The 14554-nt window shown below is 39.5% G+C and overlaps 1 protein-coding gene across 2 annotated transcripts in view; it reads left to right on the plus strand.

The window, feature by feature from the left end:
• STK32A (serine/threonine kinase 32A) overlaps positions 1-14554 on the plus strand; it is a gene marked incomplete at both ends in the record, with an annotated part of 124660 nt that overhangs the window by 56965 nt on the left and 53141 nt on the right. For both annotated transcript variants that reach the window (XM_081233592.1, XM_081233593.1), the window contains one exon: positions 12893-13066. In XM_081233592.1, the coding sequence (XP_081089718.1) occupies positions 12893-13066 (174 nt within the window). The remainder of the gene's footprint in view (positions 1-12892; positions 13067-14554) is intronic.

Raw genomic sequence — 14554 nt, forward strand, 5'->3', positions numbered from 1 at the left:
AGCCTTGATGGAATTGTTCTCACTCTGACACACTGAGTAGGAGTCAAACATGCTTGTTTAGGCTGTAAATTCCCTCCTTCTAAATTTATAGCAGAGAGAATTTAGATTCTTGTCTCAACTTGGTTCCCATGTTATCCTAGCCATGTACCTTTCTTTTACTTCAGTTTGTCATGCATGCTTTGGAAATTCAGTTCAAACACACACACACACACACCAACAAACTGGGCATAGTTATTTATAAACTGTTGAAATCTGACTTTTGCAAACCTTAGATTTTCTGTATTGTCATGGCAAATTCCTTAGATGAAATGATACTAGTTTGGTTTTATTTTTTGTGAGTTTCACACTAGACACACTTTGGAAAATTACTACAGAGCCACAAGAAGAGAAATATGATAGAGCATTGCTCCAAAGAAAGACAATGGGACAGTGCACCCTAACCTCCTCTTTGCCCATTCCTCAGGGATCTCTTCTCACAAGGGCTAATGATTTTCCTAAACTGTGAAAAACTTGCTGTGGGCACTCCCTGGTCAGAGTCTGAAAAACACAGATTAATTTTTCTACCATTTCAGTGCATAGGACAACAAATGGGTCTCAAAAACACTTCTGTGGAGATCCCTGGCTGAAGATCAGAAATGTCCCACCATTGGAATGAGACTACACAAGAGGCATACAAACTGAATTTTGAGAGCTGAATTGAAGGGCACGTAAATAAGTATCCTACTCCCTGACAGGATTTTATCATAAGCTTTAGATGCTTTTTTGTTGCATGAACTTTATTGGCCGCTGTGCACACATGTATATTAACTGCGTGGGTTTAGGTGCAATCCCGCCTCCACAATTTCCTAACATGTGGTTCTTGAGCAAACATTTAATCTCTCTACACCATAATCTTTTCTTTTCCTCCTAATCACTGTCCTCTTTTTTGCAACAATTTTATTGAGGCATATTTTACACATCATAAAATTCACCCATTTCAAGTGTTCAATTCAGTAATCCTAAGTAATTTTACTGAGTGGTGCAAGTCACCGTAAGTCAATTTTAGAAACTTTTATCCTGCTAGTAAGATCCTTTGTGCCCATTTAGTTAATTCCCATTCCAAGCCTGAGCCCCAGGCAACTAATAGTCTACTTTCTATATCTATAAATTTGCCTTTTCTGACAATTTCATATAAATGGAATTATAAATATGTAATCTCTTGTGTCTCGCTCCTTTCGTGTAGCATAATGTTTATGGGGTTCATCCATTATGTAGTCTGTGCTATTAATTTGTTCCTTTTTAGAGCTGAATAGTATGTCACTATATGGATGTACCACATTTTGTCTGTTCCTTCACCAGTTGATGGACATGTAGCTTGTCTCCAGTTTGGGGCAATAATGAATAATGCTGCAATGAACACCTGAAGTCTTTGCATAGAAATGTGATTTTACTTCTCTTGGATAGATACCTAACAGTGGAATTGCTGGGTGATATGGTAATTTAATGTTTGACTTTTTGAGACTCACAAACTGTTTTCCAAAGTGACTGCACCATTTACATTTCCACCAGCAATGTATAAGGGTTCCCTTTTCTCTGCATCCTAGAGCTGACATTTGTTATTGTCTGTTTTATTTATTACAGCCATTCAGATGAGCATGGCATTTGTGGTTTTAGTTTCCATTTCTCTAATGCCTAGTAATGTTAGGCATCTTTTCATGTGTATCTTCTTTAGTGAAACATCTGTTCATATCTTTGCCCACTTTTTTCTTGGGTTGTATTATTATTGAATTGTAGTAGTCCTTTGTAAATTCTGGGTATAATCCTTTTATCTGTTACATATTTGGCAAATATTCTCTCCTAGTCTGTTGCTTGCCTTGTCATTTTCTTTTTTTTTTCTTGTCATTTTCTTAATGGCATCTTTTGAAGTGCGACAATTTTGAATTTAGATAAACTCTAATTTATCAAGTTTTTAATAGACCTTGCTTTTAGTATTGTATCTAGGAAAGTTTTGCCTAATTCAAGGTCTCAAAGATTTTATCCTGTGTTTCACTCTAAAAGTTTTGTTGTTTTTGCATTTACATCTATGATCCATTTGAGTTATTTTTATGTATGGTGTGGAGGTCTAAGTTCATCATTTTTGGATGTGGATATCTAATTGACCCAGCACCATTTGTTAAACTGATTATCTTTTCCTGGCATCTTAGTCAAAAATCAATTGACTATAAATATAAAGATATATTTCTGAACTCTTAGTTCTGTTCCATTGACCTATACCTCTACATTATGCCAGTACCACACTATGTTGATAACTACAGCTTTATAATACATTTAGAAATTGGGAAGTGAAAGTCCTCTGAGTTTTTTCTTCTTCAGCATCATTTTGGCTATTCTAGGTGTTTTGCATTTCCTTATAAATTTAAGAGATGCGGGGCTTCCCTGGTGGCGCAGTGGTTGAGAGTCTGCCTGCCGATGCAGGGGACACGGGTTCGTGCTCCGGTCTGGGAAGATCCCACATGCCACGGAGTGGCTGGGCCCGTGAGCCATGGCCGCTGAGCCTGCGCGTCTGGAGCCTGTGCTCCGCAATGGGAGAGGCCACAACAGTGAGAGGCCTGCGTACCGGGAAAAAAAAAAAAAAAAAAAATTTAAGAGATGCATGTCAGTTCATACAAAAACAAAAAGCCTGCTGGGAATTCGATAGGAATTGCACTGACTCTATAGATATTTGGGAGCATAATTGACATCTTAACAATATTTGAGTCTTTCAATTTATGAACATGGAATGTTTCTCCGGTTATTTAGATCTTTAATTTCCCTGAACAGAGTTTTGTGATTTTTTAATGTATGTCTTGCTCTTCTTTGCTAAATTTTAATTTAATATTCTTAAGCATTTTATTATTTTTGAACTTTTCTGAACACAATTGTATTCTTAATTTTATTTCCATTTTGTTCATTGCTTATATAGAAAAATACAGTTGGTTTTTGTATATTGATCTTGTACCCTGAAACCTTGCTACCTTGATTATTAGTTCTAATAGTATTTTGTAGTTCCCTTATGATTTTCTATATGCAGAATCATGTTGTCTGTAATTAAAGAAAGTTTAATTTCTTCCTTTCTAATATGCCATTCTTCCTTCCTCCCTGCCTTCCTCTCTCCCTCTCTCCCTGGCTAGAATCGCCAGTACTGTATTGAAAAGAAGTGAGGGGAGGTATTCTTGCCTTGTTTCTGATCTTAGAGGGGGAAGTATTCAACCTTTGGGTTTTATTGCAGATACCCTTTATCAAACTGAGGAAGCTCCCTTCCATTTCAAATTTGTTAAGAGTTTTGATCACGGATGAGTGCTGTATTTTGTCAAATGCTTTTCCAGTGTCTATTGAGATGATCATAATGTTTTGTCCATTATTCTATTAATATGATGTATTATATTCACTGATTTTCAGATATTAATCCCACTTGGTCATGGTGTATAACTCTTTAAATATGTTGATGGATTTGGTTTGCTATTTTTTCTGATGACTAAACCTGAATCTCTACCATTAGTAAAAATGAGGATAAAGATATTACTTACTGAGAGAGTCACCGGACATCACGCATGGCAGAGAATCTAACATGAAGAGCACCAGAATCACAACTAACTGCTGATCAGTCATCAACAGGAAGACACTGGAACTCACCAAAAAAGATACCCCACGTCCAAAGACAAAGGAGAAGCCACAATGAGATGGTAGGAGGGGTGCAATCACAATAAAATCAAATCCCATAACTGCTGGGTGGGTGACTCACAAACTGGAGAACACTTATACCACACAAGTCTACCCACTGGAGTGAAGGTTCTGAGCCCCACATCAGGCTTCCCGACCTGGGGGTCCGGCAAGGGGAGGAATTCCTGGAGAATCAGACTTTGACGGCTAGTGGGATTTGATTGTAGGACTTCGACAGGACTGGGGAAAGCAGAGACTCCACTCTTGGAGGGCACATACAAAGTAGTGTGCACATCAGGACCCAGGGAGAAGGAGCAGTGACCCCATAGGAGACTGAACCAGACCTATCTGCTAGTGTTGAAGGGTCTCCTGCAGAGGTGGGGGGCGGCTGTGGCTCACCATGGGGACAAGGACACTGGTAGCAGAAGTTCTGGGAAGTACTCCTTGGCATGAGCCCACCCAGAGGTCACCATTAGCCCCACCAAAGAGCCTGTAGGCTTCAGTGTTGGGTCGCCTCAGGCCAAACAACCAACAGGGAGGGAACTCAGTCCCACACATCAGCGGACAAGCGGATTAAAGTTTTACTGAGCTCTGCCCACCAGAGCAACACCGGCTCTACCCACCACCAGTCCCTCCCATCAGGAAGCTTGCACAAGCCTCTTAGGTAGCCTCATCACCAGAAGGCAGAGAGCAGAAGCAAGAAGAACTACAATCCTGCAGCCTGTGGAACAAAAACCACATTCACAGAAAGATAGATAACATGAAAAGACAGAGGACTATGTACCAGATGAAGGAACAAGATAAAACCCCAGAAAAACAACTAAATGAAGTGGAGATAGGCAACCTTCCAGAAAAAGAATTCAGAATAATGATAGTGAAGATGATCCAGGACCTTGGAAAAAGAATGGAGGCAAAGATCGAGAAGATGCAAGAAATGTTTAACAAAGACCTAGAAGAATTAAAGAACAAACAAACAGAGATGAACAATACAATAACTGAAATGAAAACTACACTAGAAGGAATTAATAGCAGAATAACTGAGGCAGAAGAATGGATAAGTGACGTGGAAGTCAGAATGGTGGAATTCACTGCCACAGAACAGAATAAAGAAAAAAGAATGAAAAGAGATGAAGACAGCCTAAGAGACCTCTGGGACAACATTAAATGCACAAACATTCACATTATAGAGGTCTCAGAAGGAGAAGAGAGAGAGAAAGGACCTGAGAAAATATTTGAAGACTGAGAAAATATTTGAAGAGATTATAGTCAAAAACTTCCCTAACATGGGAAAGGAAATAGCCACCCAAGTCCAGGAAGCACAGCGAGTACGAGACAGGATAAACCTGAGGAGAAACATGCCGCACCACATAGTAATCAAATTGACAAAAATTAAAGACAAAGAAAAATTATTAAAAGCAACAAGGTAAAAATGACAAATGACATACCAAGGGAACTCCCGTACGGTTAACAGCTGATTTCTCAGAAGAAACACTACAAGCCAGAAGGGAGTGGCATGATATACTTAAAGTGATGAAAGGGAAGAAATTACAACCAAGATTACTCTACCCAGCAAGGATCTCACTGAGATTCGACGGAGAAATCAAAAGCTTTACAGACAAGCAAAAGCTAAGAGAATTTAGCACCACAAAACCAGCTCTACAACATGGTAAAGGATCTTCTCTAAGTGGGAAACACAAGAGAAGAAAAGGAACTATGAAACCAAACCCAAAACAATTAAGAAAATGGTAATAGGAACATACATATAAATAATTACCTTAAATGTGAATGGATTAAAAGCTCCAACCAAAGGACACAGGCTCGCTGAATGGATACAAAAATGAGACCCATATATATGGCTGTCTACAAGAGACCTACTTCAGACCTAGGGGCACATACAGATTGAAAATGAGTGTGAAAATGACTATACTACCCAAAGCAATCTACAGAATGAATGCAATCCCTATCAAATTACCAATGGCATTTTTTACAGAACTAGAACAAAAAATCTTAAAATTTCTATGGAGACACAAAAGATCCCAAATAGAAAAAGCAATCCTGAGAAAGAGAAATAGAGCTGGAGGAATCAGACCCCTGACTTCAGACTATACTACAAAGCTATGTAATCAACAAAATATGGTACTGGCGCAAAAACAGAAATACAGATCAATTGAACAGGATAGAAAGCCCAAAGATAAGCCCATGCACCTATGGTCAACTAATCTATGACAAAGGAGGCAAGGATATACAATGGAGAAAAGACAGTCTCTTCAATAAGTGGTGCTGGGAATACTGGACAGCTACATGTAAAAGAATGAAATTAGAACACTCCCTAACACCATACACAAAAATAAACTCAAACTGGATTGAAGACCTAAATATAAGATCAGACACTATAAAACTCTTAGAGGAAAACATAGGCAGAACACCCTTTGACATAAATCACAGCAAGATCCTTTTTGATGCACTTCCTAGAGTAATGGAAATAAAAACAAAAATAAACAAATGGGACCTAATGAAACTTAAAAGATTCTGCACAACAAAGGAAACTATAAACAAGACAAAAAGACAACCCTCAGAATGTGAGAAAATATTTGCAAACAAATCAACAAGGATTAATCTCCAAAATTTACAAGCAGCTCATGCAGTTCAATATTAAAAAAAACAAACAACCCAATTAAAAAATGGGCAGAAGACCTAAATAGACATTTCTCCAAAGCAGGTATACAGATTGCCAACAAACACATGAAAGGATGCTCAACATCACTAATTGTTAGAGAAATGCAAATCAAAACTACAATGAGGTACCACCTCACACCGGTCAGAATGGCCATCATCAAAAAATCTACAAACAATAAATGCTGGAGAGGATGTGGAGAAAAGGGAACCCTCTTGCACTATTGGTGGGAATGCAAATTGATACAGCCACTATGGAGAACAGTATGGAGGTTCTTTAAAAAACTAATAATAGAACTACCATATTACCCAGCAATCCCACTACTGGGCATATACCCAGAGAGAACCATAATTCAAAAAGACACATGCACCCCAATGTTCATTGCAGCACTATTTACAATAGCCAAGACACGGAAACAACCTACATGTCCATGGACAGATGAATGCATAAAGAAGATGTGGTATATATACACAGTGGAATACTAGTCAGCCATAAAAAGGAAAGAAATTGGGTCATTTGTAGAGACATGGATGGACCTAGAGATTGTCATACAGAGTGAAGTAAGTCAGAAAGAGAAAAACAAATATCATATATTAACGCATATATGTGGAACCTAGAAAAATGGTACAGATGAACTGGTTTGCAGGGCAGAAATAGAGACACAGAAGTAGAAAACAAATGCATGGACACCAAGGGGGGAAAGCGGGGGTGGGGATGGTGGTGGTGTGATGAATTGGGAGATTGGGATTGACATGTATACACTGATGTGTGTAAAATAGATAACTAATAAGAACCTGCTGTATAAAAAAATAAATGAAATTTTTAAAAAAAGATATTACTTACCTCACAGGTTTATAGTAACAATCAAATGCAATAATATACATAAAGTACCTAGCATGGTATCTGACACATAGTAAGAGCTCAGTTAATGGTAATCATGTTGATTATACCACTGACAATAAATATATTCATAAAAAGGAACCCTCCCATACTGTTGGTAGGAATGTAAATTGGTGCAGCCACCATGGGAAACAGTATGGAGGTTCCTTTAAAAACTAAAAATAGAGTTACCATATGATCCAGCAATCCCACTTCTGGGCATATATCCAGAAAAGACAAAAGCTCTAATTTGAAAAGATACATACACCCCAATGTTCATAGTGGCACTATATACAATAGCCAAGACATGGAAGCAACCTAAGTGTCCATCAACAGATGAATGGACAAAGAAGTTGTGGTATATATATACATATACAATGAAATATTACTCAGCCATAAAAACAAATAAAATAATGCCATTTGCAGCAACATGGATGGACCTAGAGATTATCATACTAAATGAAGTAAGTCAGAGAAAGACAAATATAATACCACTTATATGTGGAATCTAAAAAAATAGCACAAATGAACTTATTTACAAAACAGAAACAGACTCACAGACATAGAAAACAAACTTATGGTCACCAAAGGGGAAGGGGGAGGGATAAATTGTGAGTACAGAATTAACAAATGCACAACTACTGTATATAAAATAGATAAACAACAAGGATTTACTATACAGCACAGGGACCTATATTCGATATCTTATAATAAACTATAATGGAAAAGAATCAAAAAAATATAGATATACATATGTATGTATAACTGAATCACTTTGCTGTACACCTGAAACTAACACAATATTGTAAATCAACTATAAATCAATCAGTATCTTCATATAATTACCTCATATAAAATAATAGGAAACAGTTGCATAAAACAGGTTAATCTGCTTAAAACCAGAGTTATATTACATTCATGGGTGGAAGAAGAAAGGTAATTATAATAGCTATCTTCCAAGTACTTCCATGTACTCTTTTAAGCACTTTATGTGTATTAACTACACTTGATCGTCCCAACAGCCCTATGAGGTATATACTACTATAGATGGGCATGCTGAGGGCTTATATAACTTGCTCCATACAGTTTTAAAGATGTTAAAGGGCAGAGCTGGGATTTAAACACAAGCAGTCTGTCCCCAGGGCCAAGTTCCTTACCACCATGCTATGAGCCATGATGTGCGCTACTTACTTTACAAACATTATATCTAATTTGCTCTTTGCCACATGGTACATAAAATCATTTCCAATGTACAAATATCCTCTCAGAGTTTCAGTTTCCTTTAAGGGACTTGCTCCAAATTCACATGTGATATTTAAACCCAGGCCTGCCTAAAGCCTATGCATTTTCCATTTGTATTTTCCTTAAATATGTTTTTAAATGGATTCCATCTTTGATGAATCAATGTCTTTTTCTACAAAAGCTGAGAGCTTTTAAAAGCAATATCTAATAGTATTTGTCCTGCATTTCCCATGCTTTGCTAGATGGAGACATCAGAACTGACAGACATCAGAAATGGTAAAGTCTGAATGAGGATTTGATACAATAGTTCTGGAATAAGCAGCAGGTTGCCCTAGTGTCATGGTTTTCAAGCTTTTTTTTAATCTTCAACCCACAGGAAGAGATCTATTTTTCATCACAACCCAGTAGATATACTCACAGAGACACACATTATATTCACAAAAACAATGTTTGGCCTTATATGTTAATAGCATTTATTTTATTTTATTCAGTCTATTTTATTTCTTCCAAAAAAGTGCTTGTTAGGACCAACCAAACTGATTTCACAACCATTAGTGCATTATGAGCCACAATTTGAAAAACCCTCCATTGGAAAGTACTTTAGATCTCTTCCAGTGCTCCAATTCAGATTTATTTCAAAGTGGCCTGCATGAGACAGCTTCAAGAAGGTGAGTGACTGATTTGGTAGCCATGCTAATTTCTAAAAATAGAACCTAACAAATGTATGTCAGACCCACCCAAACCTGAGTTTTAATCTTGCTTTTCTCTTTCCTTTTTTTAGTTCATTCATGAATTTGTTACTTTTTCCACAACTGTTTGTAGAGTCTACATTTCAGGAAGCATACAGGGACCGAGGAGTGAAGGATGAGTAAAAGCAGGCATGCTTCCTGATGGCAGAGTGGGAATGAAAGCTGTTAATCCAAAAGCATGCAGGAAAATATTTTCAAATTATGATAAGTTGAGCGAACAAGAATATGGCACTGTGTATAACAGGGAGGCAAGGTTTGATATGGAGTGTTAGAAATGTCTCTGTGAGAAGTGTCCTTTGGGCTGAGACTGAAAGAGGAAAGAGACAATAACCAGGTAGTGGACAGTATTGTGCGTGCAGGCAAGGTCATACCATATCACAGTCTTCTAAAGCTGGAGGGGGCATGAACTGCTAGTTGAGTAATGGAAGGAAAAGATCTTCAAAATAAGTCTGGAAGAGTAAACAGGGCCAGACCACACAGGGTCCTGCGGACCATGGAAAGAGGTAAAGGGGTTTTATGGGGCTGGATCACATAAAACTCACATTGTAAAAAGATAACCATGGGGCTTCCCTGGTGGCGCAGTGGTTGAGAATCCGCCTGCCGATGCAGGGGACACGGGTTCGTGCCCCGGTCTGGGAAGATCCCACATGCCGCAGAGCGGCTGGGCCCGTGAGCCATGGCCGCTGAGCCTGCGCGTCCGGAGCCTGTGCTCCGCAACGGGAGAGGCCACAGCAGTGAGAGGCCCACGTGGATTGGAGAGGTTAAACATTACACAGAGAGAGCTGTGTATAGTCTATGGCAATATGATGGAGTTGGGTGGAGTAGGGTGGTGGTCCTTTGTTACTTATCTCCGCTCTTACTGAGCAGACTTTACAATGCATTTCACATGCAGTGGGACCAGATTTACTAATTTTGGAGCTGTCAACTAACAAATAAGCCATGATATAGCATTTTTTTAAAGTAATGGAAATGCATCATTGAGTCTATGGGATAAATGGCCAAGGTATACGGAAGCTCTTTCACTTTTAGGTTTAAAAAAATCAGGTTATGATATGAATCTTCATATCCTAGTTATTACCAAACTGTGTTGTGCCCACATATTTTACTGGATATAGTTCTGGAAATTAAAATCTTATCTTCTCTCCCTCTGAGAGTCTAGGATCTGTGATAGAGGGCTTCAGGTCTGATGTGCCGAAGGGGAAAAAGGATTTTTAACAGCCAACTGGCTCCATGATTAAATAAATTTAAAATCATACTGGGCAAGGGAAGTGTGTTGCCTCTTGCCTGGGCTGCTTCTTCTCTGACTAATAATCCCCAGTGTGGCCGGACACTGTCACTAACTTGACACAACTGGCACCTTTATCAGTTTGTTTTTTGAATAAAAATCGCTGAGCCCAAGTTGCAATAAAAATGCTCGTTCACTTAGGGTGAATTTAATAATACCCTTGTCCCCCACTTCGAGTTAAATAGAGTAATGGGAGAGGAGTACTCTTCTCTGTCACCGGGTTTGGGACCTCCGCCTGCCTCCAGTGGGGAGCTGAATGCAGCCAATCACTGCTCTCTATGCGAACCCAGTCTGCCTGGGTTGTATCCATTGGCATCGAGTTACGTTCATGGTTAGCATTCTCTTCTCCCTTCTTTTGCTACCCAGTTCTCAGCCACCTCATTTGCCGGCTATCCCAACAAGACACTGCTCACATCCCATGAGCCACCATCGTTTGTTATATTAGCTAAGGGCAGCTTAAGTGCAATAGATCCCGGGCAGGGTTACATATAACTAGCACATTATTACTTCCTGAAAGACCTGTAAAACACAATGGATATAACGTGTAGTGGTGCAGCTGGGAGGATTCTGAACCAAATAGCCCAGGTTCAGGAACCTATCCTGGTGCTCATTAAACCTATGGCAGAGATGCCCAGCCAGTCCTTGCAAGGAGGTGAACAATAACACTTCCTAAAAGACAATACCAAGGATGCGCTACCCATGTTTTTACAAGCACTTCCCGTGTTTCTGTCTAAATTCCCCCTAAGGGCTTAATTTCTGACATCTGCTGTGTGAATGAGTCCTCAGTGGTAAACAGAATTTTATTTACTGAACAAGTAAATACCGAGGACCTAGTCTTCATTAGAATGTTACTGCCTCAGATTTATGCTTCATTGAATTTCTCTTTTTTCTTTTGTTTGCAAGTCCTTTCCTCCTCTAGCACAATGATCACTCTAAAGAAGAAAATGTACTCAGTACAGTTCTCCCATCATTGATATTCTATGTTTGTTTCCTAAGCAAAGAATTTGTCACTAGGAATTTGTTTGCATCCTGGGCACTGCTTTGCAGACTCTTCATTCTGTGATTCAAATAAAACTTGAAAATACGATCTCAGTGACATGATGTCAAAAGAAACATGTCGAAATAGTGCTGATACAGAGAGCTTTTTGTGACTAGAAATCATGTCTGTGCTTTGAGGAAAACAAAACAAGTCAGAGCAGTTGGAATGCATTTTTACAGAAGACTCTTTGCAGACAGCAGAGGCCAATTCTGCTGGCCTGTGTCTCCTTTCCTCTTCCCGTCCCTCCAGCCCACGCTCCTTCAAGTGTGAAGTCCCCGTCTGATCATACGTCCTGCTTAAACCTCTTCACCGTCTTTCCAACATGTACAGACTCGTGAACAAGCTCCTGTCATGGGATCTGCCCTCTGTCTTTCTCTTCAGGCTCAAGCTTCCTTCTCCCCAGGCTCAAGCTTCCCCTAACACCTGTCGTTCCAACAAACCCAAACTATTTTCCTTTCCCCCCTCACACTGTGTTCTTTCCCATGTCTGTGCTTAATTCGTGTTGTTTTCCTCTCTCAAATCTTACTTTTGGACCTGGAGACCCCTTCACCTCTACCATTTATTGGGCGTTTTACCTCGTGCAAATTACTTAAGCTTCACTGGGCCTTGATTTCCTCATTTGTAAAATGGGAGCGTAAGAACAGCATTGTGGGGTTAATGACACCACATTTGTGGAGTGCTTTAGAGTCTGCCCCAGAGATGTTGGCTTTATTTTGTAGTTATTGTCACCATCCTTCAAAATTTAACTCAGTTTTCTCCTCTGCTGAGTAGATTTCCCTTCCCTCCTTATCCCAGGGACTGAGTGAATTACTGCCCTGTACTGTGCACTTACTTCTTTATTGCCCTTTTTATATCTTTTTCTTATCATTTATGTGGTTCATGATTTGTTATAATGTTGCTGGGCAATGAAGTTGTTAGTGTGGAAAAATAAGCATGAGGTGCTTCAAGGAGGGCTTGTAACTCATATTTTATGGACCTCCTACAACAGTGTGTTCAGGATATGATCATTAATAATAGGTGAATAAATGGGGTGTTCTTTATTTCCTGGGCTTTATAGCTTTGTAGACCTCCAGTTAATGGGTTCTTACTATATGCCAGGAATGACATTAAATATTATACTCATCATATCTTGTCTTTACTATGATCAAATGTGGAAGATCTTCTTATCATTCCCATTTTACACATGTGGAAACTGAGGGCCTGGAGTGAGTAATAGACCAGTACTCCCAAAGCCTGAACCCTTAGCTTAGGAAAGTTCTGCTCTGATCTGTAAGGTGTCCTTTGCCTCTGGGCCTCTTTAGTGTGTAAATGTATTTAACCCACTTGCATTTCTAATTCCCCTCCAGGTACTCCTTCCAAGATGAGGAAGACATGTTCATGGTGGTGGACCTCCTGCTGGGCGGGGACCTGCGTTATCACCTGCAGCAGAATGTCCGCTTCCAGGAAGACACTGTGAAGCTCTTCATCTGTGAGCTGGCCATGGCCCTGGACTACCTGCAGAGCCAGCGCATCATTCACAGGTCAGTCAAGTCCAAGGGGACAGCCTTGGTCTGAATGCACAGGAGGGAAATGCACAACCTGAAGCATTCAACAGGTCCTTGTTGAACGTGACATCTAATTCTTACTCAATTCTTACGACATCCCTGGAGGTAGGTGTACTGTCCCCATTTTTCAGATGAAAAAAAACCCAAAAACTGAGCACATTGAGCTTAGTCTGCCCAAGGTCACAGTTTGTAAACAAGACCAGAATTAGTGAGTGTTGGTGCTGCTTATAACTAAGCCTAGACAAAGAGAAGAAAAGGTGACATATAGGAACTTAATAAATATAAATGAATTAATTGAAAGAGAAATGGAGGAAGTGCATGAAGGGAAAGAAATAGAATGGGTAGGAAGAAAATTCTTTGGGGAGAAAATTTGAGTCCTAGCATCTGCCTGTCATCTACCCTATTGTGTGGGCATGTTGAAGACAGAAGTCAGCAAAAGCAATGTATCTCCTTCACTTGGGGCATTTGTGTTAAAGACAAACAAATAACACAAGTAGCTATAAACCCAAACAGACAACAGAGAGAAAAGGATAATACTTTATGTTTATATAGGAGTTCGTAGTTTTTTTGTTTTGTTTTATTTTGCGGTACGCGGGCCTCTCACTGTTGTGGCCTCTCCCGTTGCGGAGCACAGGCTCCGGACGTGCAGGCCCAGCGGCCATGGCTCACGGGCCCAGCCGCTCTGCGGCACGTGAGATATTCCCAGACCCGGGGCGCAAACCCATGTCCCCTGCATCGGCAGGCGGACTCTCAACCACTGCACCACTAGGGAAGCCCAAGAAGTTCGTAGTTCTAATGGCAATTTTCTATATAATATCTCACTTGATCTCTGTAATAAGTGACAAGTGAGCTGAGCAGGTATAGTCAGACCAGTATTAAATATGAGATTCTGTGACTTGGAGGCATTAAAGTATCATCTAGGTTACTTATAAGAAGTTTGAACCTAATCACCATCAAAGCAGCTACTATTTACCTGGCTTTCTATATGCCAGGTACTGCTAGGGACTTTCCTATATTATCCTGTTAAATTCTCAAAACTCAAAGAGGACTCCACATTTCATTACAGTATTCCCATTATACAGATGAGAAACGTGCGGCTCAAAGATTTGCCAAGGAGAGACCCTGACAATTGACATTGCCGGGATTCAAACCTATATCTCTCTGATCCTAAAGTCAGAGCTCTGTCTACTATACTACCTTGCATTAATTACACATATGAAATATATACATTAATTAATTATACATTGTGAAATGAACAACCAACATGTGACTCTGCCACTGTCATCTCTAATCCTAGAAGAATCTGCTGAGTTTTTAAGTTTAATTATGTTTCATTTACTGAAAATTTGTCTAGATAAAATTTTTGCCCACCACTAGTTGACATTTATCTAGAATTTATCAGGACTAGTACAGGGCCTGTGGTTGAAGATGTAACATCATAATTTATAGATTCTCCATGCGAGC

Source organism: Mesoplodon bidens (genome assembly GCF_964165515.1).
Source record: "Mesoplodon bidens genome assembly, chromosome: 4".
Lineage (NCBI taxonomy): Eukaryota > Metazoa > Chordata > Mammalia > Artiodactyla > Ziphiidae > Mesoplodon > Mesoplodon bidens.